Raw genomic sequence first — 25,909 nt, forward strand, 5'->3', positions numbered from 1 at the left:
GGGTACACACATGCAGAAACGTTGTGAAAAAGGAAATGAAAACGTAATTGAAGGAACAAACTTGCTCCCTGCACCAGGTGTACATGCGCAGGATCAACAGTGTGGTCACCAGCACCAGAGAGGTGGAAGAACCGGGGGTCCGTCGAGGCAAAAACTCTCAGTGTCCCGCGGTGGATTCAGGCGGTCTGGGACGGACTGTCCCCCACGCACCTGTGACGTCTCAGTCCTGGGGCCGATCATACACGCAACCATCGGTAAACCACACAGCTTTATGTTTGAATCCCTTTTGGCAGCCATAAAATGGATTTATTTCAAAGTATTTCAATTGGAAGGTGGTCAGGATAGGTCAGGTGATAACATGCAAGCTCCAATACTGCAAGAATGAGGATAAAACTGGATTAAAGAGCGAGGAATGGAAAGCATTCCTTCACAAAATGCATCTAGACAAAGTCATCATGACTTTTTAAAAATAGTCTCTCCTGTGCGCGCTACATTAAATGAGTCATGTTTATGGAGTCATTTTCAAAGGGTTTTGCTGTAGTTGGAATAAATGGTTCTTGGACGTGAGGGTCAGTTATTTTTAGGCTTAATAAATCCACTTAAAGCCCTTTCTTTGTAAAAGTAAACGAGGTGTGTCTGGTGTCTGTTTTAATAGCAAATCTCTTGGACTTTTCTGATCTCGCGCCACATATGTAACCTTTAAAGTCCTCTCTGCCAGACAGACAAAACGCTATAAATGTGAAAGTATCTTCTGCTGCACTCGGTAAGTAAGTTTGGCTTTGAAGATAAGAGTCCAGTGAGCAGGACGGCGGGGTTGAGCTCCTGGTGCGTCCACTTTGCATGAGAGCTCAGCTTGTATTTTTCCCTGACGCCAGGCGCTGGGACTTCAAGCTTAGCACAGCAGTTCTGCAGGCCCCAATCCTGCTGCCCCAGTAAGCACAAAGAGAAAAGGGTGGGACAAAAAAAAAAGAAAAAAGAGGGAGGATGGAAATGAAAAAGACCTCAACAGGGGGAAAAGAAAGTTAGGAAAACCACAAGGAGAAGAAAATAGCTTTCTTGTATTTCAATGCCACCACATTACAGTCTGTGCCCCCGCCAGACTGTATGGCTATTCTACACAAACACTACTGGAGATGGCCGTTCCAACACTCGCCTCTAGGGAGAGTGTTTGTGTATACATGCATGTGTGTGCTGCTGCCTCCATGTCTGTACACGTTGAGCTGAAGTTTTGGGACATCCTTCATCTATAACATGTATAAGCCTTAATTTTGGAGCTACTTAAAAAGAAGCCACCAGCTCCATATTGATCCCTGCATTTACTCTGTGGTCACACGGAGCTCCAGCCAAGAAAATGTGTATCAACTTTTTTTCAGAGTGTGAAAGGTTAAACAGCATGTCAGCAGGATGAGGTGAAATTTACTAATAGGCCACAGTAATAACTTACATGTCTGTGGGTTTATAGCAAACTGTCAGATGGCCATAAAGTGCTTATACTCTGGGCTCCATGGCTACAATAACATGTCACTGTGTCAGTTTGACAAACTGGGCTCCGCTGGAGGCTGCTGGGTAGGATCCCTGTGTTTTCCTCTATAAATAAACTGGACGTTACCAAGGAGGGAAGATTGTTTCTAGACACACACATACACACACACACACACACACACACACACACACACACACACACACACACACACACACACACACACACACACACAGGCTCGCACACATTCATCATCTTTGGTCTTGTTTGCCATCCAGGGAAAAGTAGATATTAATAATAGTTAAATGCATTACGTGTTGCAGATCCACTCTTTCATTATACAGACTAAACAGAGTAAGATTCTTCTATACTGCAAATACTGTTTTTGCAGTTTTGTTTTACAGAGGCAAACTCAAGCCTGAAGGATAATGAGTTTTTCAGGCTGATACCATTATCAAGTTTGTTTTTTCAGCAGCTTGGAAGATAAGTAAGTTCCCCTGAAATTTGAATTAAGCAGGTCACAAAATACAGTTACAAATGCAATATACAATAAATGTTACATAGATATTAAACATGAAATGAAGCCTTTTTGTTTCTGCATAACAGCCTTGTGCCAGCATAAATGCACATATTGATGTGAGTATTGATCTGTGATATCCGAGATGATCTGACAATATTGTGCTGAAGATAATTATTTTCTGACGGGCCTAAGAGGTTACATCATGGATCATCATCAGGATTGTGAATCCTCCGGCCGTTGCAGCTTTGTTTGTGTGTTTGTGTGCTGCTGTACTCGAGCTCGTACTTGGCCTCGTTTTGGATGAAGAGTGACTAAGGGTTACTGTCGGGTCAGGACCTGGACATGGGGAGGGGGGGTGCAGGGTCGCAGCTACACAGCGAAGGCCTCGTCGTCTAGGCTGGTCCGTTTGAGTCGAGGGTTCTGCTACTGGGACACTTTCACGGCCAGCACTGACGCTGATGATCGCTGTTCTTCTCACTGCTCCCACTCACAGGTTCAGAAATGGTTGCTGGTGGACAGTTTGTCACAGAGATGCTCACAACAACAACACACACACACGCGCACACACACACACACACACACACACACACACACACACACACACACACACACACACACACACACACACACACACACTAGTATCTATCAGTCAGCTGGCAAAGCAAAGGGACACTTCCATCCTTCATTTCTGAGCTCAGCCAGTCACCATGTACTGTAACACACAGCTGCATACAGGGACTCAGCCACTTATTAGCCTGCATGGCCTCAATGAACACTGAGCTTTGACCCCCAAAGCCCCTTGAGCACTGATACAGAGAAGGAGTGAAGCATTAGTCCCCTGCCACCTTTGTTTTCTCATTTTCTCTCTCGCTCTCTCCCTTTCCATTCCCCCACATGGCCTTGACCCCCTGCTGTTAATTTGTCACACACACACACTCAAATCTACACTCTCCCCACAAGCATCCCCATCAGTCGCCCTTGATAGGTTAGAGTCGACTTATGGGAGCATTGATCGCCTCAGTGCTGCGGCTTGATATCCCAGCACTGATCTTGATGAACTGTCCGTCTTATCAACCCTTCTGTCCCCTTTGTCAGTCACATGTTGTGCGCTGTGTGCCGGATATTTCCTGTTACCAACAATGATTTGTTGGTGCAGCAGATTAAAACATTGTACAACCAGATGTTTGAGGTATTTGAGGCAGCTGTGAGCAACGTATGCACCAATAATGTCCTTAAAATGAGTTTATGTAACAATACTGGATTTTTGAGGTGGACATTTATGAACAGGAACAAATAATAAACATAAAAGTCGATTATAAATACAAAAGAAGCCTGCAAAACATTTATGTGATATTTAGTTTTGCATTGGCCTCAAAAGAAATGCCCCCATCTACTGGTATGTGTGATTATCCTGCATCGGCCTGCTGATATATCGGTCAGGCTCTGCTTGAAATGATAATTAGGCTTGGAGCTCAGCCAATAATCTATGGTTTGGATTTTCAGGACGTTTTGGCAGTCTGAAGCGTCTCCATTCCCATGAGGTCTGGATAAATGTGACTGTATTTAGGACAGCAGGAGGTGGGGGATTAGCATTTGATTGCGGTGTCAAAGGTTGATAGACGGGTGGGGGCAGTGTTATTACATGCTTGTGGGTGGAGGGGCACCGCCTGATCAAAGCGGAATGTAGCTGCATCACTGACATTGATCTTTCTCTATTGCCGGTTATCGGTCCTTTATCTGCCTGACCCTTGATCTTGTAGAGTTGCAGTCTGTGCTTAATAAGCCTCAACGCTGGAATACACAAGTTAATCCTCGTCAGGTTTGTTCCCTTTCAATTGCGGAAGATTGGTTAGAAAAACATCTTTTTTTTTTTTACTGTAGCTGCAGAAAAATGCTTCTGGACGCCATTTTTTTTTGTCTCTGACCAATGATGTCAGAGGCCTGGACAGCTGATGAGATGTGCAGACTGAAATCAAGTTAAGCCAGAGAGGCGCTTTCAATCAATAGTCATTTAGGAGGAGACAACACTGCCAATTCCTTAAAGTACCCTACACTGACCCGGGTAAACTGATAGTGTATTGATCAGTTTCCTATTTTCTACCTCTATAAAGGGTTCAGTTGTCATGTATTCCTGCCCTCATAGGAGAGTGAATGACGTCTCTTGTATGGAAAGGTCATGATCATATCATCGCAACCTTTCTGTGCGACCTTCCGCTGTTTGAACTTGATTGTGTCCACAATGCGTAGAGTAAGTCTGGTTTCTCTGCAGCAGCCTGTCCAGTACAGAACAGTAAAGCATTGTAGCGTTTCCCCCCTGCTGTATAAGTAGGAAACCTCAGCCTGTACGCGAATGAGCCGTGAACTTATGTTTGGCTGAGGACAGCGGGGCCGATATGGCCTATGAGCTAGATACCAAAACATCCTCTGTCGAGTCCAAAACCAGCGGAGGCAAGGTGAAGCTCGGGACCCAGCAACCACTCTTTTATTCCGTTCTCACCTGATGTGACCCGACGTGGAACAAACCGTCTGGAAAAACAGTCTGGACGGTGTGGCGTTCTTCAGCAGTAGGTCAGAATATCGGGTAACACATAATGTACGCTGGACCTGTGGGGAGAAGGCAATTTAAGAGCGGCCTTGAATGAATCGGAACCTTTAAACAAAGCTTTCATCTGGCTTTGTTGAATCAAATGCAGCGTGAGCGAAAACCTTGTCTGATGCGTTTCACCTTGGGTGTCATATCCATTGTCCTGCTTCAGAGGTGATTTAGAGTTTGGGTTGGCATGGGAACCTTGGGGGGAGGGGGGACGGGGGGGAGTTAAAGCAGGGATATAATTTGTTCTGCAGAAGCTTTGGCGGGCTACTTGCGTTATTTCTTAAGTCCTCACTCTGGTCCTCATTCTGTGTTTCAAAAGCAGAATGTTCTCACGACTCATGTTTGGTTTTTCGCGGTGAAATTCTCCGGCACTACACTGGAAAATTCCTCACCAAGACGCATTTCTCTTGAGCCACGTTTGACAGGTAAAGACGAGACCGAACAATTTGTTGTTGTTGTTGTTGTTGTTGGCTTCATTCATCCCAGAACAAGAGAATAAAGTATTTTGTTTTCTAAGGATTCTAATGTGAACAGGTGGAGCACTTACTTTTATTACATTATATTCACTTCTGTTGAGCCGTTTTCCACTCAGAGGTGCTGGACTCGTCCTGTGTGCATAGCAGGAGCTTTAAAGGTGCATTACACAGCAGCACAGAAAAAGCTCCGGTCCTGCAGCAGCGGCTTACCATAGAAGGAGAATATGCCACTCTGCCGTTTCCTCCCCCTGGTGACTTCAGCAGGAAGTGACCGCATTGCGCACGCCCACTTGGCAGGGTTGGCTGGTGACTGATATCCTGTCTGTTACCCCTGGAGACCAAGAAAGGGAGTCCAGCAGGGCTCCATTAAAGCCAATTAGCAAGAATGCATTCTAAAACTGCCATCACAGGCCAACTGCAACCCTGCAAATGTCACTAATTATGGTGCTTTTTTAAAGCTGAAATTACAGGAGCGGGGAGCCCGAAGTGCATCGTCATCGAAGTCGCTTTCCTGCAGCAGGGTCAGTGAGGTTATGCGAGGGGACGTGCCGCTGTAGCCGCCACAGACTAGTAACTTGGGGGTTTGTTTTCTAGTTAGCCCACCAAATTATAAATCTCTCAGCTTGGGGTATGTTTGGGGTTTTTGGTCGGGGGGAAATTTTCCCTTGGCTGGAATCCACATGGCACATTTTCCTTGTCACACACCAGTTAACATAAACAGCATGTATGGAATACCCACATAATACGCTACAGGACCAAACAAGGCCCCAAAGAATCCAAACAAAATGCCCAGGGCACACAAAGACGAAATACCAGAATGTGGCACTAATTGAATGATTGACTTCCGCTTTTGTTACTGTTGTGGCAAAACCAAACAGGAATTTCCTGAAGCAGACAGTTCACATAATGGATGTATTTTCTTTACGTTCTTTCTCAAACTTCAGGCTGCTGATAGCGTAGATCCCAGCCCCAGCCCCAGCCCCAACCCGAGCCACAGCCCGGCCTCCTGGAGACGCCAGACACCCAGCGGCGACCCACACCACCCGGGGGGGGGGAGCACTTACGACCGCTTGGCCAAGACGGCGGGGGCGTCCTCCAGAGCTGAGCAGTGGTCCGGCCAGGGTCAAGGTTCTGGAGGAAGGAGCGACGGGAGGAGCGGAGCAGGGAGCCGAGGGTGGAGCCACCGTCAGTCTGAGCATCTTTAGGCCAGCGGGGGTCTGAGGAGGACAGGTAAGGACTTGACAATCCTTAATGAAGAGACACTGGCTCTGATTACCTGTGTTGGTGCGACGTCACAGCTCTCACTGGAGTTTCACACCAAATTTGCCGCATCAGGCCGAGCTGAGGTGTGTGTGTGTGTGTGTGTGTGTGTGTGTGTTTGTGTGTGTGTTAGTGATGATGTCAGCACTGAGGTGGTTTACTGAGCGCTGTAAACCACTAGGAAGCCTCTGCTTTACTAAGGTTCTCATAACAGCAAGCATCTGTCCTGCTGAAGGGTCCCAGAGTGAGACGATCCCAAGGGGACACTCAGACCTGCAGCGCTCACACCGCTCAGTTCTAAGTGATGGATCCTCCTGTGTCATCACGATGAAGAATATAAAGTGTTTGACCTCTTTGTGTCTCTGTTATTTTTTCCAACAGCACTCCACCGATCTCAATGGCACAAGAAGAGCCAATCCCAGCGTCCCATCAGCCAATCAGCCAACACCGTCTCCCCACAGACATCTGCTGCTTTTAGAACATGCAAACAAGAAAGAAGAATCGCCGCCGCAGCTTTGCAGAACACCAATCCCGATGTCTCCCCCCAACCCCGAGACGCCAGCGGGCCTCCCCCCAATCCGGAACTTTCTCTCGCTCGCCTCACCAGCCCATGTATCCTCTTCTGCTTCTCGAGTTCGGATGTATTATACTGTAATTCTGAGGCCTGACAAGGGAGAGGGCAGGCGCGCTGGGGACGGCTGGAGATGTTCCCGCGTCCGAGGGTTTCAAAGGAGACGAGGAGGGATGCAAAACGGAACGCCTTTTGCCCAGCGGATACATCACCACGACCTCCAGAGCAGCCCCATTCATCACTCAAACACCAGCTGTACAGCGCTGAGGTCAACGTCTTCACACGCTTAAGCATCTGAAATGTGACCAAAAAAAAACAGGAAGCCAATTACCCACATTTCCATTTCAGACCCGTATATCTTCATCTTCTCGCTTTGAAGAATACGGCGGCCGTGTCAGCGATCCAGAGCAACCACATTACCGTGCAAACACACACACGCATGCACCTCTAGGTTTGTCCTTAACGTGGCGCCTCTCTTTGGCATGCGATGGCCTGAACCTGGATGAGCTTTGAGGGTCTTCAATGTTGAGAGAACAACAGCATGTTTGTCAGTAACACAGGAAGAGCATTTGGATAATTGTAACCCTGCATGCACTTAACAGAGCTGTGTAGCCACATTTACATTTACACACACACACTCACACACTTTGCTTTGGACAAAATCAAACCTTATTCATGTTTCTTTCCATTCTCACCATTTAATTCTCGGTAATTTGCTTCCTGTTCTGCACGCGGCCGAAATGCAAACGCTCACAACAAAAACAGAACGAGGGGCGAATCATCATTTCCCGCCTCAAACCACGCGACAGCTCCCATGGTGCTTTGTGTTAAACGCCGTCTGGACCGTCCTCTGCGGGAGAGTCGGGACTAAAATGGGAACTTTGGAGCCGGCAAACTCAAACTTGGCCTGGTGATGCGGATGCTGCTGTAAATACTCTTCACCCCTGCCAGCCAGTCATAGGAAGACACGACGGCGCCGCGATGAACCCGGCGTCCGGCCCGCATGCTGCCCGGGTTCGCCGTGCGAATCGTCCCGACTTCTCTCCCCCCCCCCCCCCCCTTCCCTGTTTTTTTTCTACAAGAAGCGTATTATTTTGTTACAAGATGAAATCTCCACTTCTCACTGGTTAGGGGCCACAGGAACTACGGGGGTGCCATGGAAACCGCCACAGGCCAGTATGAAACGGGGGTGAATTCATCTCCATGAAATCCGATGTGTTACGTTTCACTCTCACCCGCTTCAATCCACATTGACTTTGATTCCCCCCGATGAGACGTTTGAACGGAGCGGACGCCGTGTTGCTTGTGTTAAATACAGATCAAAGCGCCGCACATCCGCCGCATCCAGACTGGGAGACGAAGGTGATGCGAGCGTTACTGTGACAACGGGAGAGACTCTGGATCTGGTGTCGTGTCCCTGCTGGGGAACGACTCGTTCTCTGAATTTCCATTTAGCCGACGACGTTCTGCTCCACGCCGCCCAACTGTCATATTTATTCATCCGCGTCCGGGTCCTGGCGTCCGGTGAAGGCGTCAGACCCGTCACTATATGCAACGGATAACTCGCCTGCAACCGCCGCTCACGTCGGGAGGCGACTGGTCCAAACTCGCTGCTTAGTTCCGTTAGTTTGTGACTCGTCTTCACTTTGCGCCCCCTTCCTCACTCATACACGTCTGTGCTCATCAGTGCCTTCAGATAGAATCAAGTCAATCATCCGAAACCAAATTCAGAATCTATATTCTTCACTCGCTGTGCAGATAAATGAAATATCCATATTTTTTGGAAGGTTTAATTTTTTAAACTTTATATTCTTTGGCAGAGATCGGGAAAGTGGTTTGAGTCAGGTGAAGAAGAAGGTTCCCTTATTCTACCCCCAAACCAACTTCCAAGGACCTTTTGTAAAAGAATGTAGAGCGACCGCCCGTGCTGCCATGTCCTCTGGATTGGTCTGTCAGCTTCCCAGCATGCAGTGCAGCTTCAGGAAGTCTCCGGAATAGCCGTGTGGCCTCTTTCATGGCCCCCCCCCCGTTCTCGTCTCTACCCCTCTTCTCTTTTACGCTGAAGGAACGTCGTTGCTTCGTCTAAGCAGCCGTGATGTGTGTGTGTGTGTGTCGTTACCTCGGAGTTGCGACGTGCAGCTGAAAGGTCGGAGGTCAGGGGTGTGTCTAATCCTGTCTGTACTTCTCTGACTCGGGGCTTCTAAAAGCAGAAAGAGAGCAAGGCGGCTTGGCGTCCATGTTGGCTTCAGGGATAACCGAGTACGGGGGAGCGGCTCAGATGTGCGGTTGTGCGAGAGCTCGCCACCCCCGACAACATGCAACGCGGCCGCCCAGTCGCCGTGTGTAGTTATTGATATGTCAGCGAGGGCTTGACGGGTGTAAGGGTGTGTTGTTCCAGGTTGTAGATTTCCACACTAATGACAAATGTGTTTATGTGTGTGTGTGCGCGTGCAAAATGCGCACACGTGACTTTGGCAGGGTGGCGTTTTGGTTGAGCAGCTGACGTCACCCTTCAGCAGGATCGCTGCATATAGCAACTTGGTGATGCAAGTCCCAGCACCTAAAGACCCGCCACCCCAACCCCACCCCCTTACTCTGAACCCAATCACCCCTCCCCCCCCCCGCCCCCACCCACATATGCACCCAACCACAAGTTCCAGATATCTGCTCGTGAAATCCTAGATGGTCCCACATGATGCTCTCCCCCTCTCCCCCTTTACCTTCTCGCCGCTCCCCTCGTGGCGTCCCTTGAGTGGGGGGGTGGGGGGTCCCGGGATGAGCCCCAGCTGTCGGAAACTGTATGTTTCTTTACGATGCGCCGGAGGGTTTTCTCGCTTCAAAGAAAGCAGGGCTTCTCTCAAAGGGCAAAGTTGAAACTCCATCCTTCGCTATGCATCGCCCGCCCTTCCCCTCCTCGCCCGGGCGCCCCCCTGCTCGGTACACTAACACCACCCTGCCAACTCCGGCCCGCACATTCGCTCCGCTTCCCGGTGCCAGGAAAAAAAGGGCTCGGACCCGCACCTGGACTCTAGTGGAGTCCGCTCGGGAATGTGGCCTCTTGTACGTTTCCGCCCACGTCACACAGGTTGGTGCGTTTAGCGTTGACGTGGTGGAATGTGCCCGCCGCTCATCTGGGACGCAAGTGGAGACTTTACAGGTTCCGGGTGCTTTTTCCACGGCCCCGTAAAGCTGCAGCTGGACGCCGTCTCAAGAGTTTGTCAGATGGCGGTTTGGACAAAACATGGAGCAGATGATAGAGTTCACAACGTGTTTACGGCTAGATGTCACAGACTCGCCGCGTTCTTAGCGGAGATTTGAGTGGCCGAGCAGAAACAAGGGGGGGAAATGCAAATCCAGGGTCATGGTGTCATTGGGTGGCATGGCTGTAATCTGCACTTAACCAGCACTTAACTTAAGACCTCAGACAAGTAAAACCCCTTTAGCCCCCTTTAGTCTTAAAGTTGTTTCCGCTTTTGCGTGGTAGAATCGTACTCCTAACTCCGTGTTCAGCAGACGTGTGCTGAATGTAGCACACGCCTGAGATGTTCACAGGTAATCATGTTTGGGGGGTTGTTGTTGTTTATTTCTTTGCACCAGCCAAATCAGGATATTTAAGAATCATCTCTGCAGATTAAGACAGGAAGCTGGAGCGCAGCAGGCGACCGAGCGTGTGGCGTCACCGCGCCTCCATCTCAGCCTCGTAATATTGTGCCAAAATCATTCCACAGTATTTCCAGTTTACAGTTGGAGTCGGTGCCAATGTTTCCCCAGATGGATCTCCGTCTCTACGGCGATTTATTACTGAATTAAAGGGGAAAGGTTCAATTTGAGGTTTTTCCTTTTTTTTTTTCCTTGTTCTCTGCTTATGGATGTTTGTTTTTCTTTCTTTGTCAAACAAAAGATGTCTTATTTTGGAAGCTATATCAGACAGATTTTATTTAAGGAAAATCTTGTAATTTTGTAAAGTGGGCCTTATTATTGAATTATGTTAAGTATTTGTCCATTTTGATTTTAAGGATGATATTTTTTTTCTTTCTCGCAAGATAATGTATCTTCCTCATTGTTACGACGCTCCTGGAGAGTTCTTCTTCTTCTTCTTCCTGTGTTTTGTGTTCTGTTGTTTTTAATGCGAGACATTTCTCACCGCCTGGACGCTGGAAGAGAGAGAGAGGCCAGGGTGGTGTCATAGAGAGCGGTGTGTGTGTGTGTGTGTGTGTGTAGTTGGAGCTACAGTACTGAGTGTTTCACCAGGTGGCATCCCGGGATCTCCTGGTCACCTGATCGTCCCCCCAACACACACACACACACACATATAACAGAATAGGAAAGATCAATGAAAGGCGTTCTTCATCTCTTTCTCTCTCTCTTCTGCCCATATGTGCACACACAGACGGACATTTCAGGCCTGTACAATCAAACCCAGGGGTTGGAAGTGTTTCTTTTTAATAGCTGTGTTTATATTCATTTTTGTGTGCAGACGACGGAGACTGACAGACGGAGGTGTCAAACACAACACGCATACCTAATGAAATCAGATCAAAAGGGTTTTATGATTCTTATTTTTGTTTTTTTTCCCTGTTATTGCCGTTTGCTCCGAGCTTCTCAATGTGTCGGCAAAGTCAGGAGGCTGTTTTTTCTGTTTTTAGACTAAACTCACCGTGCATGTTTTAACCCTACTGTGGCTGGCGCACTCTGCATGTTAGGTCTCTTGATGCTGCCAACTTGTACAGCAGACAATATGTATTCCAATAAAAATAAAAAACCGAGCTGTTTGAAATGCGCCTGTGTGCAGCTGATGTGTGTAAAATGAAACATTGTGTTATCTCGGGGTGTGTTTTTGCTGAACAAGCTCGGCAAAGATGCAAGATTTTGATTTCGTAGGGGGGAAACACTGTGTGTGTGTGTGTGTGTGTGTGTGTGTGTGTGTGTGTGTGTGTGTGTGTGTGTGTGTGTGTGTGTGTGTGTGTGTGTGTGTGTGTGTGTGTGTGTGTGTGTGTGTGTGTGTGTGTCCCACCCGCAGGCTCGGGGAGTGAGAGCAGCAGCTGACTGTATGCAAAATGAACAAGCAGACAAAATGAGGCAAATTGGTCAGGAAAAAGCAGGAAAACCACAAGCTGTTGTGGAATGCAAAGTCAGCGCACACACGTGTGTGTTAAACTGCTACGCCTCACTCTTTGTGAAAGCAGGAGCACTTCAGTCTGAGCTCCAATCCACTCAAACTACATCCATCAGTCTTTAATCAAACTCTGTTACACTTATTTTCTCATCAGTCGGTCAAGCTCAGTGGATTCCACATTGGCTTTAATGATGAAATCCTTTCATTTCATTCGCTCAGGTGATTTACCACAAATCCCAGAAAGGCTTTTGGACAGATTCAGCGTACAAGCCTGGACGTGTCGCATGCTGCTGTGATGTTTTATGTGTAAGTGGAGAGAAATGTTTGTGATAGAGATCAAAGTGAGTGCTGGTTTTCTGCCTGGCATCCATTTTGCAGCTTTCTGTGGCCAAGTCTTCATAAGTGCTGCAGTCTTGGAAACACAATAACAAAGGAAAAAACGCAAACTTCAACCAGTATTTCAACATTGTACATGTACAGCCTACTGTAAGAATAAAAGTCTTTAAGTAAGAGGGACGCATAAAACAGCAAATTGACAGCAAATGTGTGATGTTTTACTTAAAGAATATTGGAAGATGCTAAATTTGTCCAATTTTAAAAGAAGACTTTTTGCAATGTTAAATTTCTAAATGTCTTGTTTCGTGAATGGAGGTCAGGAGTTGAAATGGCGATGCTGTGAGTGGCAAAGAGTCAGGGGTTAAACACGCCGGCTCCTGCCTGTTTGGTTTAATCTCTCCTAAATCCAGATGCAGGGAGGTTCTCCCCGGAACACTGCGGTCCCTGTTTGGACCCTGGTACTCCTGAGCCTTGGCGTGGATGCCTGACCTGAATTCGTGGTGTGAAGCCAACCGTGGAAATGAGTCAGTGGCACTCTGGGCAAGCGGAGGAGGAGGAAGAGAGGAGAGGAGTGAGCGTGATGAGATGAAGAGGCTTCACCGTGCCTGCAGAAGGCCTGAATCGGGATGCGGCCTTGGATAACTCTGAAGGTGATCGCTGCTGGAGGATGTGAGGATTGCAGAGGTGGGTGTGTGAGTGTGTGTGAGGGTGTGTGTCCTAAGTGTGCATTCCACTCCACACCTGTGGCATTCCCACTCCACCCTGTGAATCACATGACTGCTGCAGGTGTTCAGACACGCTGTGGTCTCCCTTTCCAAAGAAACCACTTCATTAACCCTTTACACTCCCTCTCATATCTCTTTTATGTCCACGTCTGTATCAGATCATCGTGTGACGCTGTGCAGTGAGGAATGACAGCAGTTCCACGCTGCTCGGAGCTTCGTGTTTTAGCGGAGGTGAAAATACCACAGTGCTGCTCGGTCCAAACCTCCAGCTCCAATTACTGTTGTGACATCAAACATGGTCTCTGGTGGGGATAATAATAACCACAGCTCTGGGAGAAAACAAGGCCTGCGATGCTGCGAGGGCATGGAAACACACAGAGCCCTGAAATACAACTCTACACAAAGCTCAGAGCCCGCTGTCCACCATTTTAATCTCCCCCACTCATTCATCAGATCCCCCACTATGTGGAGCTGCTGCCAGGGATCCTCATCTCCCTCTCACACACACAGAGCCTGGGAAGCAGCCAGAGCGATGAGGGAGGTCGGTGGGAGGTCAAGGTGTGTGTGTGTGTGTGTGTGTGTGTGTGTGTGTGTGTGTGTGTGTGTGTGTGTGTGTGTGTGTGTGTGTGTGTGTGTGTGTGTGTGTGTGTGTGTGTGTGTGTGTGTGTGTGTGTGTGTGTGTGTGTGTGTGTGTGTGTGTGTGTGTGTGTGTGTGCCCATCAGCTTCACTTCATCGATTGTAGAAGAAACACACTGAATCCCAGATGCAATTTGTCTTCTTTTAATAACAAAAAAATTGACAATATAAAAAGTATGTGATGACGACTATAATAAAAATCCTCCAAACCGCTATGGCAACAAAACAAAAACTCCATCTTTTTAGCATTTCATTCACATACACACTATTTTCACTAGACTTTGGAAGCTAAGAAGTCAAAATATGTAGCAGGCGGACGTTACCACACTTACAAATGGGTTTGTTTCAGCTTTAAGACAACCAACAATGAGGTCAGAAAGATCAACCAGTTCAAGTGGACTGAGGCTCCTGGTTCGATCATCTGCCTACTTTTATACATGATGGTAGTGTGAACTTCTGTGTGAGTGTGTGTGTATCTTTTAGTATACAATGTTTGCAATCCCTTCGTGTTACCACACGGGCAAATAAATAAATGTTGAGGCGGGCGAACGTGGTCCACGTGGGATCAAACACACTGAATCACAAGTAACACCATGCGCCTGAAACTGGGAATGAAACACATCGACTGTGGAGAGCGATACACAGATTATTACATCACTGTGTAATAGAACCCATTTCCTGCTCGTCCTCTGAGCAGAGCCTGGCCTGTTTGTGTGGTTACATCAATCTGCATTGGTCACAATGTTGATAAACGATTTCAATGTACGCGTCGTCTTCTCTCAAAACTCTCATATTCTGTCCCGCGTCAGACCTGTATCCAGAAATGACTCAAGGTTGAGTAAAGGCAAAGATACAAAGTTGCTTGTGAGGATTCCGAGATCTTCCGCGTGCAGAAATGCCGACGCTTTACGGGTAAACATTTGTATTTCTCCCTCTCCCCCCTCCCTCGCAGGCGGAGGTCCGGTTTCAGACGGTGGCAGCGGGCTGGGCCTGCTGCTGGGGGTTGCTGGCGGCAGTGGGAGTGGCCTGTCGGGGAAGCGTGTACATGGCTCCCAGGAACTGGTCGGCGATGCGCCCTGCCTCTCGGAGCCCGCTGAGGAGGGCGCCGTGGACCGTGGCCGGGTAGTTCCTGATGGTGTGCTCCCCGGCGAAGAAGAGGCGTGGCACGGGCTGAGGAGGAAGAGGGGGGGGGGAGAAAACACATAAATATCCCTGTGGGTTTGAACCATGGCGATATGAGGGCGTGAAATGATGTTAAAAGTTGGCACGTGAGCAAATCGAAAAACTGAGAATGCGAGGAGGAAAGCGGTTGTGAACTGACGGAACGTATCAGTGAGCACATAAAGTATGGCTTCTGCACATTAATCGCCAGCACCAAAACAGCCAAAAAACATCTGTGTCAGGAAGAAAGTGCTCTGCTCTGGTTTGGCTGAATGTTGTGGGCTGGCTGGGAAGCCGTACAGTTTTGCTTTCTCACACGTTCACACACTTTTCCCCTCCCAAACACAAAGCTGAGGCTATAGAAGGATTCAGGAAGAGTACGTGTGTGTGTGTTGTTCTTGTTGTTGTTGTTGTTGTTGTTGCTGTGCTTACCTGTGACGCTCCTGGTATCGCCGGCCCGGGTGTGATGGGCTGAGCCATAAGGTCGTAGTCGTTCCCCGAAGATCCGGCCGCCACGTACGAGTAGGAGCCGCGTGCCCAGGGGTCGGCACGCCAACGGGTCACCACAGTCTCCTTTGGCTGCCATGATGACAAACAACAGTCAAAATCAATTTATGGCAGCCATTTTGCTGATATGAGCGGGAACCTGTAAAAAGGCTGAGTGGTGTCGGGTTCCCACGCCACGTGATTCTGATCCGTATGAAACCAGAGCGAATGATTTATAACGGCGAGCAGTTTGGATGCGCCTGCAGATGCGAGCAGCCTTCATTCAGCATGTGCTCGGTGTGTTAAAGCTGCCCTGGTTCAGAGAGATCAGGCCAGCAGCTAATTTGACCTTCCAGAAGAATTTGAACGACCTAATTGTATGAAAACATAAACCACCGCTGCTTTCTGTTAACGACAACAAACACAGCGAGGAAAAGAACGACGCGGCTGATTTTTTAAGTCCAAACTATGAGCACACACTGTGCGTGCTGGAATCCCAATCCAAGCTGAAAAGTGCCAATTCATAAGGTTCTCAGGATTCTTTCCACACCACCATGGCAACAGGGACGATATGAATCTGTCCTCATTCCTACAGAAGGAATGAGACACGCGGAGCCATGACCTTGTGCGTGTCAGGTGTTAACATGCAAACACACGTACCTGTGGCACTGCGCTGCTTCCGAATATGCCTTTGAGGATGGCCAGGCAGCGTCCCACGATGACGTCGTCGCTGATGTTCTCCATGATGCCGGCGGCTTCACCGGCCATCAGAGCGAGCAGGATGGGGGCTGGCGTGGACAGACGATTACAGTTTATTCTTACTAATTCTCAACACGACAGCAATGCTCTCTTATGGTTATGCAAATGTATCATTTGGTCATTAGACAGAACAATGAAATTTTGCAAGGTGCTGCAGAAATGATGGCATACAGGTGGTGGGAAACAGTTAAAATGATTATAAGTGAAACCACAAGTCGTCTCAGGTCACCTTTGTAGAGGTTCCAGAAGAGGAAGAGCTCGCCCCGACTTGCAGTGGTGGAACCGACGTGACCGAACAGGTTGACACTGGGATCCCAGAACACCCGGTCAAAACACAGCACCACCTACAGGCAGCAGGAGACACAACATCAGTGGCACGTCCTCATTATCACAGTGCTCATTTCCACTTAACGCCTGTGAGATGAATGTGAAGTGGACTGCCATCACTTTTTGGAACAGTGTGAATGCTGGAGCGCCCTCTGCTGGTTACACGGTAGAAGGAGAGGCTTAGATTGCATAATAATGCAGCAGTGTGTGCTGCAGCAGCACTGGAAGGTAAACGTTGCTGCTGCGGACAATGCTCAGCAGAGAGAGAGAGAGAGAGAGAGAGATGCTCGGTCAGGAGTGACGTCAAACTAGCACTCGGATTGGATTACCAACAACAAAACATCTCCATCCGCATAACAACAACTCTGACTCTCCCTTCACTCTCCTTTACACTTGAACACACTTCCCATCCCACGCTCACACTCCCCTTCATCTGAGGCCAGATGTACACCAGGATGTAGCCATGGCCGCGGGCTGTTTGAAAGTAGGAACGGGGGGAGGGGGGGCGCTCCATTCGTGAGCTACCTACTAAAACCTGTTCCAATTTATGAGCAGGGATGCTGACTTAACAACTATTTATACTGCAACCTAATGAGAAATGATGTGTAAACCTGCAGGGAACACGACGTCTACAAACAAATCCTGTCCATCCCTTCAGTTTCCTCTTCAGGAGCCCATTAGCAGCTGAAGGTCACGCTGGCAGCGTTGAGGACACTGCAGCAGAAAGAGGAGCAGCAGGACTCCCAGAGGAAACGACTCCTCAGTCCAGCCAGAAACACCGGAGCAGATGGAACTAAGACTAAGACTCTTTTTGAGGATTCAAATCCGACTCTGATCCCTGATGAAAACAGGAATTCGGGTCTGATTGTCTGCAGCTGTAATCTAGGAGAGTCTGCTCTTCACTTTGTCAAAACCAAGAGTCGAACCTTGTTGAGGTTTCCAAAGCCCATCCTCTGGATAGCGGCGGTCTTCCACTCAGGCAGTGGGGGGACAAACTGCACGGCGGGGGGCTGCTGCTTCAACACGCCCAGGGGCAGAGTGCACAGCACAGCGTCGCACTTATAGATGAAGGTCTGCGTGGTGGAGCGAGTGTTGACAGCGATCACTTCGCAGCCTGGAAGAAGAACAGATAAAAAGTTACTACACTATTTGAAGTCACACACAGATGACAAACTGCACACACACACGGGCTCCTGTCCACGTACCAGAGGCCGTGTAGCGGACCTGCCGCACTGCTGTGTTTAGTTTGATGTCCAAACCCTCAGCCAGAGCCACGGGGACGCAGGAGTAACCATTCCGTACTGTCAGGTGGCTGCCAGTGAACTCAAAGTCGTCGTCCTGTACATAACGACAATCACACAATGAGAGCCACAACTGGACATTGGCAAACTTCTTCCCATATTTTACCAGGGGAAATCATCAGGACAATCATCAGCATTGCACTCATTAACAAAGCGGCACGTGTACGTACCTGGTCCCAGTGCTTGAGAGAGAGCGTGGAGAGAGGGGTGGCGTTGGCAAACTCCAAGTTGGCAAAGTGCCAATCGAGGATCTGTCTGTCCCGGGATGACAGGTAGACGTCACTGTGTGGGAGAGGGAGGACAAGGAGTGAGACATGAGGACATTCAGGCCAGTAAAATGACATAACAGACACCTAACAAAACGTATAATATATATATAAAATAATAATTAAGTATATTATGTACAGTGCAGGTAAACTGATCCACAAAGATTCAATATGATGCAGAAAGGAAATGAGAATGCAGCAAGGATGAGATGTTTACCTGGGCGGGTTGGCCTCCAGCTCCTGGAGCTTCTCCTCCAGCTTCACCTGCAGCTCCACCAGCTCATCATACTCCTACACAGAGGTCAGCAGGTCAGCACAGACATTTCATTCATGTTATTCTGATCAGAAATCCATGTCCTATATTTGAGTATAGAATAAAGCTCTGAATCAGGCTGGAGAAATCTTTGGCTAGGTAAGAAGAATACGTGGCAAGCTGGTGCCTGTGTGTTCTTCGATACACACACACACACACACACACACACACACACACACACACACACACACACACACACACACACACACACACACACACACACACACACACACACACACACACACGTGTATGTGGTGCAGACGTGTGTGTCTTAACTTGCAAACACACACAGACGCACATACATCTAAATGCCTAGTCTGTCCTCTCTGTGTGTGTGTGTGAATATCTGCCGACATAAAGGCCATGATTCAAGGCCTTGAAGTGGTTTCACAGACAGTGGATGGGTAACAGACAAATCCAGTTCAGACACCAGCTGTGTTTAAAACCAACGGAAACCACCCTCTTAAAATACACACACACACACACAGACAGACACACACACACAGACACACACACACACACACACACACACACACACAGACACACAGACACACACACACACACACACACACACACACACACACACACACACACACACACACACACACACACACACACACACACACACACACACACACACACACACACACACACACACTAGTGGAGGTGATTTGTCTGCACCCAAAATAAAACAGCAGCGTTGGCTCTAATAACACATCCCACCAAGGCATTAAACCACTTAAACACAGCCTGGGCTTACTTAGATTTACAATAGTGGAGCATTATAATTCTGTGAGGTATCCACCCTGACCTAGTAAGTCAATAAAATACTACTTTCACATGCCACTAGTTCTTCCGCATTATAACATGCTTGCAAATTACTGACGAAAAACTCTTATCCTGAAAGTACAAAGGCCCAAGATTCCGTCCAGAAAGTAATCGAGTCAGGCCGTCGGACTATCTAATAAGCATACGGGACCAAACTAATGCAATAGCGTTTGGAAGCAGCTCCAAACACAGATGCTATGTTACACCTCTGACACCACAAGCACAACTGGAAAAAGTTAGCCCTTAACCTTTTACTGCTTTGAATAAAGTATTTTAAGCCCCGCAGCCCGAATTTAGCCTGAAACAATCCGATGAGGTAATAAGAGTAGCATGCCGGGAAAACAAACTGTCTCCATATCTCCCTGCAGCCGGAAAATACCTGGGGTGACGCAAAACTCACTTCCTTTCATGTTACCAAACCAGATTTTGCTAGCTGGACTATTTTTTGGTTTTGAAATGGTGTCGGGGTGGGGGTGGGGCTCACTTTGCAGAGCGAGGTGAGGTCGCGGTGTTTGCTCTTCACCAGGAACTCCGCCGTGATATCTCTGGGTGGTTTGACTTCGCTGGCCTCCTTATACTGCTGATGCAGCTCCTTGACGCGTTCCTTAGTGCTCACCATCTGGAGTGGGGAGGACAAGCGGAAAAGGGATGGGGAGGAGGAGTGGGGAGGAAAGTGGCGAGACGACAAGAAAAGAAAGGAGACAAATAAGGAACTCATTCATAAAGAAAGTAGAAAGTTGAACTGCCTCAGTGTGACCTGAATGTAACAAGACTGGACACACACACGCACGTTTTTTCGCCAATGCTGTGTTTCGTTACTGTCTTCTAATTTGGCCACAGTTCTGACAAGACAAGAGTACCTCAAGTCTAACCACTTCCTGTTGTAAGCGACGCTCACCTTGTTGAGGAGATCTCTAAGGTCTTCCTGAGTCTTCACAATCTTCTTCCAGTGTTCTATCTGCTCATCTTTGACGTGTTTCTCCTGCAGCCTGCACACACACACACACACACACACACACGTTTAGGCTTTTCTGCGTCAGTGGGATGCGTCATGTTTTACCTCCTCCCGTCGTGTAACGCGTGCCGCACTCACTGTATGACCACCTCCAGGGCTTGGCCCAGAGAAACGGGCTTGTTGTTGAGGAAGTTGAAGTCCAGCTGGTGGCTGAGGAAGGACGTGGCCTCCAGCAATCTGTTGAACTCCTGCTCCACCATCTCGTCTTTTTCTTTGGGCACCTGGAACACACAAGCACATCGGGACAGTCAGTCGCACCACAGACACAAGAGGCAGATCTAAGGAACAACACATAACCAACGAGGAAAAGAGGCTGGACCAACATGCAGATTTGAATCACACGCTTCCAAAATGATATCATGACATCATGCTGGGACAGAAACACCATCAGAGGAAAGAATGACTTAAAACTCATAAAAGTGTAGCCTAAATCCACAACTAGTGTACAGAACCCTTTGTCTCACAGATATCAAGAGGCCAGACGGTCTTCATATGGATATTGAAGTGTGTGATGACTCTGGGTTGCTGTACATCAGTCGTGGAATGGGCTTTCAGGGAAATCCACACTTTGTTATTCCATTCTGATTCTGATTCCAGATATAAATGTTCATAAAATCACCAATTGTGTGTAAAGTGATGACTCGTTAACAATTAAAGAGTTAGAGGGGTTTGTAAATGTGTGGATCTTCCCTTTAGACAGGGCAGATTAAAGGGTGAGTGCTATTCTGGAGGAGTCTCCTACAAAGATGGGAAACAGTGAGTTACACAGGAAAAATCATATGAGTGGAGCTTGAATGCCGACAGGGTTTTAAAAGAAAAATGAAAAGTTAGGTAAGAGGAAGAATGCATTATGTAAATAAACCGGTACATACACTTGTGCATCGTTCACCCTTAAGTAGTTCACCAAAAGATGAACATGGAGGGCGTTGGGAGGACAAAGAGGGGGCGGGGGGGGAGGGAGAGAGAAAACATATTAAGTAAACATAGCTTTAACCTCAAACAGGTTTTTTGCGCAAAAGTAAAACATGTACGTTTAATTTGACTTTTCCTGTGGAAGAGGAAACCAGTTACATATGATGTGAGTGCTCCAGGAGGCCTGCTGGCTCGTCTCTACTTCAGTGGAAACGGCCTCAACGTGAACCTAAACATCCGACTACTGCTGCTGCTGCTGCTCCACAGATGGAGCCCAAGTGGGAGAGACTAACACTGTTTATTCTCCCTTTAATGACATTAGGCTACATCCGCTTTGTGCTCTCAAAGAACCGGGGCTGTTGTTGATGATATTCTAGTTTAACTGAACTGGTCCGACGTGTCTTTGCGGCTCATGGAAAGCGAGAGTCTTCCAGCCTGGAGGTGAAACGGCTCTTGGACGCAGGCGTGTTTCCGTACCGAGACTGCAACACATCTGTGCGTACACATCTATCTTATATGAAAGTAAATGACACAAGGTTCTGGGCTCCAAAGATGTCATTTGAATGCACATCTGTGAGGCAGATGTGGCTACGCTGATACTTCTGCTCAGATTTCTCTTTGAGGGAACTTCCCCAAGACGTGAGAACGACTGCAGGCAAATCAGCTAACTAGAGAAAATCACATGCACGCCTCTCCTGCCATAAGCCTGTTGCCATCTACTAACATATGATTTCTTGGACTGAAAAGGATACCAAACAAAACGGAATATGTTCTTTATGCATTAATAACACATCTTATCTTGAGATCTGAGATAACTGGCTGTTCAGTTGGAGCAGACTGTGAGCTTTGGCCATGGCAGGATAATGGACAAGATACAACTGATCACACTGATTGATTGACACACGGGTGTGTTATACTCACAGCCTGGCCATTGGCTTCATACAATGGACACTTCTGTTTGATTTTTGCCAGCTCCATGTTAACCTGCTTGCTGACCACTGCCATGGGATTCCCTCCTAAATGAGCACACACACACACACACACACACACACACACACACACACACACACACACACACACACACACACACACACACACACACACACACACACACACACACACACACACACACTTGATTGACTGTGACACAGCATTTGCATGGACAATATCACCCTCTGTGGGCGGAGCCTAGTAACTACAGAGCCATCAGAGGTGCTGTTGTGTCTGACTCTTACCCAGTCCTGTCACCACCATGGCTCCCAGATCGGCCACGTAGTTGCCTTTCCTAAACGTGGCCACTCTGCCTCCGACACGGTCCTGCATGACAAAAGAAAAACAGACAAATACAGATTTAATGCAGCTTCTCTACAGTGAGACGGTACATTCCAACAAAGAATGATCTAACTTCATTCAGGACGATGCCTGCTTTGTTCTCAGAACTGAACAGCTACACGTGACAAAGTTCTAATGAGTGTGTGTGTGTGTGTGTGTGTGTGTGTGTGTGTGTGTGTGTGTGTGTGAGTGTGCGTGTGCGTGTGCGAGGGGACCTACCCTGGCCTCCAGCACCGTCACATCCATCCCAAAGCTCTGCAGCTGCCTGGCTGCAGCTAAACCAGACACTCCTCCACCGATGACTATAACTTTCCCGGTCTTCTTGGCTGGAAGGACAGAACAGAGAGTGCAGCAGCTTGAGTGAACCATTAACATTTCCGTAATAAATCAATTCAGGTTGCTTTGTTGTCAGTGTCTACAAAAAACCTTTGACTACTAATACTAAGTTTTAGCTCATGGCAAATTATTTTACACTATGTTTTACATTGAAATTAATGAAATGAACTCACTGGGCAAAGGCTTGACCCTCTTGTAAATACCAAAGTTAATCAGGCCGTGCCTTTCTAGGTAACTGTGTATCCTGTGGACTAGCATGGCATCGCCTAAGGGAAGAAGAAAGCACATTTACAATCCACCGATCATGTTGCTGCGATCGTCTATTAGACAAAGAGGAAACGTGTACCCGACTCACTGTTGTACGGAGCTTCAAGCTGCTGTGCTGTGGCTTCGAACGTCAGCTGGATCTTGGGATTGTCCAGCCAAAGTTGGAGCTGGATGAAGTCAGTTAGGATTACTATGTTACCACACGTAACACAAATGGAGGAAATGTGTGTGAGCATGCACTTACTGTCCGGTTGCGAATATAGAGGAAGACCTTCTGAGTCTGCTGGGGGCCGCTGATGATGTCGGGGAAGCACGCGGCCTCTTGGGAGGTCATCCGGTCGTGAGGGAGGCGACTTTGGAAAGCAGCTCCTTCCACACCTGAATGCGAACCCACAGGGTGAACTTTTACTAGAGTTTTCACACGTTTCTTTGTCTTTGTTGAAGACATTCTCGTATCGTATCTTATTGATGAAGATATTCTTCAACAAAGACATCAGCTGTATTTTCCTGCTCCGTTGTGTTGCGTGTTTTTTTAACTCACCAGATGGTTCCTCGGGTTCGCTGTCGTTTTCCTCCTCTGGAGGCGGAGGTGGAGGCGGGATGACTTGCTTCCTCTCCTTCTCCGCCTTGGCGTTCCTCTCCTCCTCTGAGTAGTACTCGTCTTCGGAGAGATTGGCCAGGCTCTCGTCCATCTCGCGGTACTCCACCTGCAGCAAGAGGCACAATAAAAGCTCCATTAAAACCAGCATTGTGGTGACAGACCAGGGACAGCGATGGGACCTCGACTGACTGTGACTGGGTGGCTCCTGTACCTCCGGACCTGCTGAGGCCTTTAAGAGACAAACACACACAACATCTGAACACAGAAAAAACCAAACAAGTGAGAAACTGTGACAAAGTGATACATGAGCTATAACTCCTCTAAAGTATGGGAATATAATATACAGCTGTTTTAATTTTGGCCAACTTCTTTCCCTGTCTAGGCATAAGGGGAGTAGAAACCTAAGGTGCTTACTTTTGCTCGCTTGCGCCGACTCGTCCTACGGACTTCAGCTGAGTCCGGGTCCATGGCCCCGGGCCCTGTCTGGTGGGGGAGAGGAGTCCCTCCCCCACCAGGTTCCCCAGATGGAGACGACCTCTCCTTCTTTTTGACATCCACAGGGCCGGCAGCAGAGGCAGAGGGGCCCGTCTGAGCATCAGACACTTGCACCCTCTCGCCTCCAGCTGCGCCTGTGGAAGACGTAGAGGAGGAAGAGGAGCCGGCGTCTGATTTCTTACTGGACAGCATCATGGAGGACGTCAGAGGCCTCTCCTTAGAGAAACGGACACATAAGTTAGACGGGTAGCCTGACGTTGAAACACAACAACAAACCAAGATGCATTTGTTTGGATTGAGTGAAATGATTGCGAAGGAAAACTTATGTGATGATCATATATCTCCAAAGAGGAATGATGAAATTGATAGAAAGAGTGGTTTGTGCAGAAAGAAATCAATCACCGATAACGGCACCCATTAGCCAAAGCATTTTCCGTTCAGTTACATACATTTCTGAGCGTGAAGCCAAAAGTTAAAGCTGCAATTACTTATCAACATGTCAGTCACTGGTGAAGGAAACCCTGGTGTGTTTATGTATTTAAAAAGAGATTAACCCCCTCTGTGTGTGTGCTGATGAGATGATGAGGTCATCTGCTGCCTAGGCCAATAACAAACACACATTGATTGGGACTAACATCAGGTTTTGATGGGATTAATCAAAACTATCACCACTGTCTAACTCAGTGCATTCAGTAACTGTGCATGAATGTCATGGTTTATGAAATGACAGCTCCATGGTAACAGTAACCTTGTCTTGTTTTACCCATTTCTCCGTGCACCTGGTAATATCCATTCAAACACTAAGAAATAAAGACAGAACCAGAAATATCGTTACGATCAAGACTAACTACACATTAATGCTGGCCGCTCATATGACATCAAATTAACATGTAAACATTCCAGACGATCCATAGTGAATATTGACGTAATTGTAGCCGATCAGATACATATTGTTTCGCTGTGGTTTATGAATAAAGTTTAAACGGTGTAGCATCTTGATTTACTTGTGCACACTGGGGGGAAAACCGAGGAAGCTAACTAGCTAGCTTTCTGCTAGGCTAGCAGGGTAACAACGCTAGCTTGCGATGGCACACATCAGCCGAATTTAACCGGAACTTGCACAACAAAACGATCCTCAATTAAAAAGCTTGTTAGTCATTTTTATTTTATTTAGCGCCAGAGTATGCAATAGTGGCGCGACGGTTTCGATCGTTTGTAGAGAGAGAGACAATTCTCCAGCTAGCCAATGCTAACGTTACCCAACATGGCTAACAATGAGCTCCAGCTAGCAGCAGTAGTCTACAGTAGCAGGTGCGACGTAATAATAAATAAATAAAAAGCAGACGTCGTTTTTAAAGACTTCAGCGGTGATAGCGTAACATGGGCATATTCTTCACACACATCCACCCACAATCGCCGCTTTAACAATAATCATACATGTAAAATATTAGAAAAAATAATCTTACCTCTCTATCCCCAGAAAATATCAACACAAAGACAGCAGAGCAGCAGATGGTGTCTCAAAGAACTGTCACGTGATTGGTGAAACGAAAGCGCTACGCAGCACCACTCCGTGTACCGATTGGCCAGCGGAGACGTCATTCAAAAGGTAGGCGGAGTTGTGTTGCTTAACGTAACCCTTTCACTGAATTATTGTCTTTTAATCCTTCTCTGCGTTTCTTAGACGTAAAAGTGTATTTTTACCGATAAAGGGACGCGTTTGTGTTCTATACTTGTTTGAACCTCATTTATCATCGTTGTTGACTGCAAAATGGCAAATCTGATCCCAAATCAGT

At 47.7% G+C, this 25,909-nt stretch overlaps 2 protein-coding genes across 12 annotated transcripts in view; one reads left to right on the top strand and one right to left on the bottom strand.

The window, feature by feature from the left end:
* The window catches only part of luzp1 (leucine zipper protein 1), a 41,562-nt gene extending 29,881 nt beyond the window's left edge, over positions 1–11,681 (top strand). For both annotated transcript variants that reach the window (XM_076157499.1, XM_076157500.1), the window contains 3 exons: positions 78–254; positions 6,014–6,299; positions 6,711–11,681. In XM_076157499.1, coding sequence (XP_076013614.1) covers positions 78–254; positions 6,014–6,274 — 438 coding nt within the window. In that variant the 3' untranslated portion in view covers positions 6,275–6,299; positions 6,711–11,681. The remainder of the gene's footprint in view (positions 1–77; positions 255–6,013; positions 6,300–6,710) is intronic.
* Positions 11,682–13,842: 2,161 nt separating this feature from the next.
* Positions 13,843–25,647, bottom strand: kdm1a (lysine (K)-specific demethylase 1a). Of its 10 annotated transcripts, XM_076157473.1 has the most exons (23): positions 25,580–25,617; positions 24,877–24,913; positions 24,602–24,711; positions 24,033–24,329; positions 23,559–23,727; positions 23,262–23,395; positions 23,097–23,184; positions 22,924–23,016; positions 22,634–22,740; positions 22,318–22,399; positions 22,004–22,098; positions 21,043–21,060; positions 20,249–20,391; positions 20,054–20,144; positions 19,640–19,774; positions 18,232–18,305; positions 17,919–18,030; positions 17,653–17,785; positions 17,374–17,561; positions 16,350–16,464; positions 16,022–16,149; positions 15,308–15,454; positions 13,843–14,884 (listed from the first exon to the last, which is right to left on the bottom strand). In XM_076157473.1, exons 4-23 carry the CDS (start codon positions 24,306–24,308, stop codon positions 14,681–14,683), a joined length of 2,532 nt encoding a protein of 843 aa, XP_076013588.1. In that variant the 5' UTR covers positions 24,309–24,329; positions 24,602–24,711; positions 24,877–24,913; positions 25,580–25,617; the 3' UTR covers positions 13,843–14,680. The 10 variants fall into 10 exon arrangements, with proteins under 10 accessions (XP_076013588.1, XP_076013583.1, XP_076013581.1 ...); XM_076157468.1 differs by lacking the exon at positions 24,602–24,711 and having other exon boundaries at positions 23,106–23,184; positions 23,559–23,724; positions 24,862–24,913; positions 25,580–25,647; XM_076157466.1 differs by lacking the exon at positions 24,602–24,711 and having other exon boundaries at positions 23,559–23,724; positions 24,862–24,913; positions 25,580–25,647.
* Positions 25,648–25,909: the final 262 nt, after the last annotated feature.

The sequence above is a fragment of the Genypterus blacodes genome, unplaced genomic scaffold, assembly GCF_046128005.1.
Source record: "Genypterus blacodes isolate CSIRO-AG114 ecotype Tasmania unplaced genomic scaffold, CSIRO-AGI_Gbla_v1 ptg000073l_1, whole genome shotgun sequence".
Lineage (NCBI taxonomy): Eukaryota > Metazoa > Chordata > Actinopteri > Ophidiiformes > Ophidiidae > Genypterus > Genypterus blacodes.

What these genes read in the sequence shown, in the direction of transcription:
- kdm1a (XM_076157465.1), bottom strand. Translation starts at nt 24,906, where the DNA reads ATGGATATTACCAGGTGCACGGAGAAATGGGTAAAACAAGACAAG. An exon ending in TCTATATTCGCAACCGGACA is followed by an intron (nt 23,185 to 23,261) that starts GTAAGTGCATGC and finishes GACTTCATCCAG; the next exon opens with CTCCAACTTTGGCTGGACAA. An exon ending in CTGGAGGCCAACCCGCCCAG is followed by an intron (nt 18,031 to 18,231) that starts GTAAACATCTCA and finishes TCTCCCACACAG; the next exon opens with TGACGTCTACCTGTCATCCC.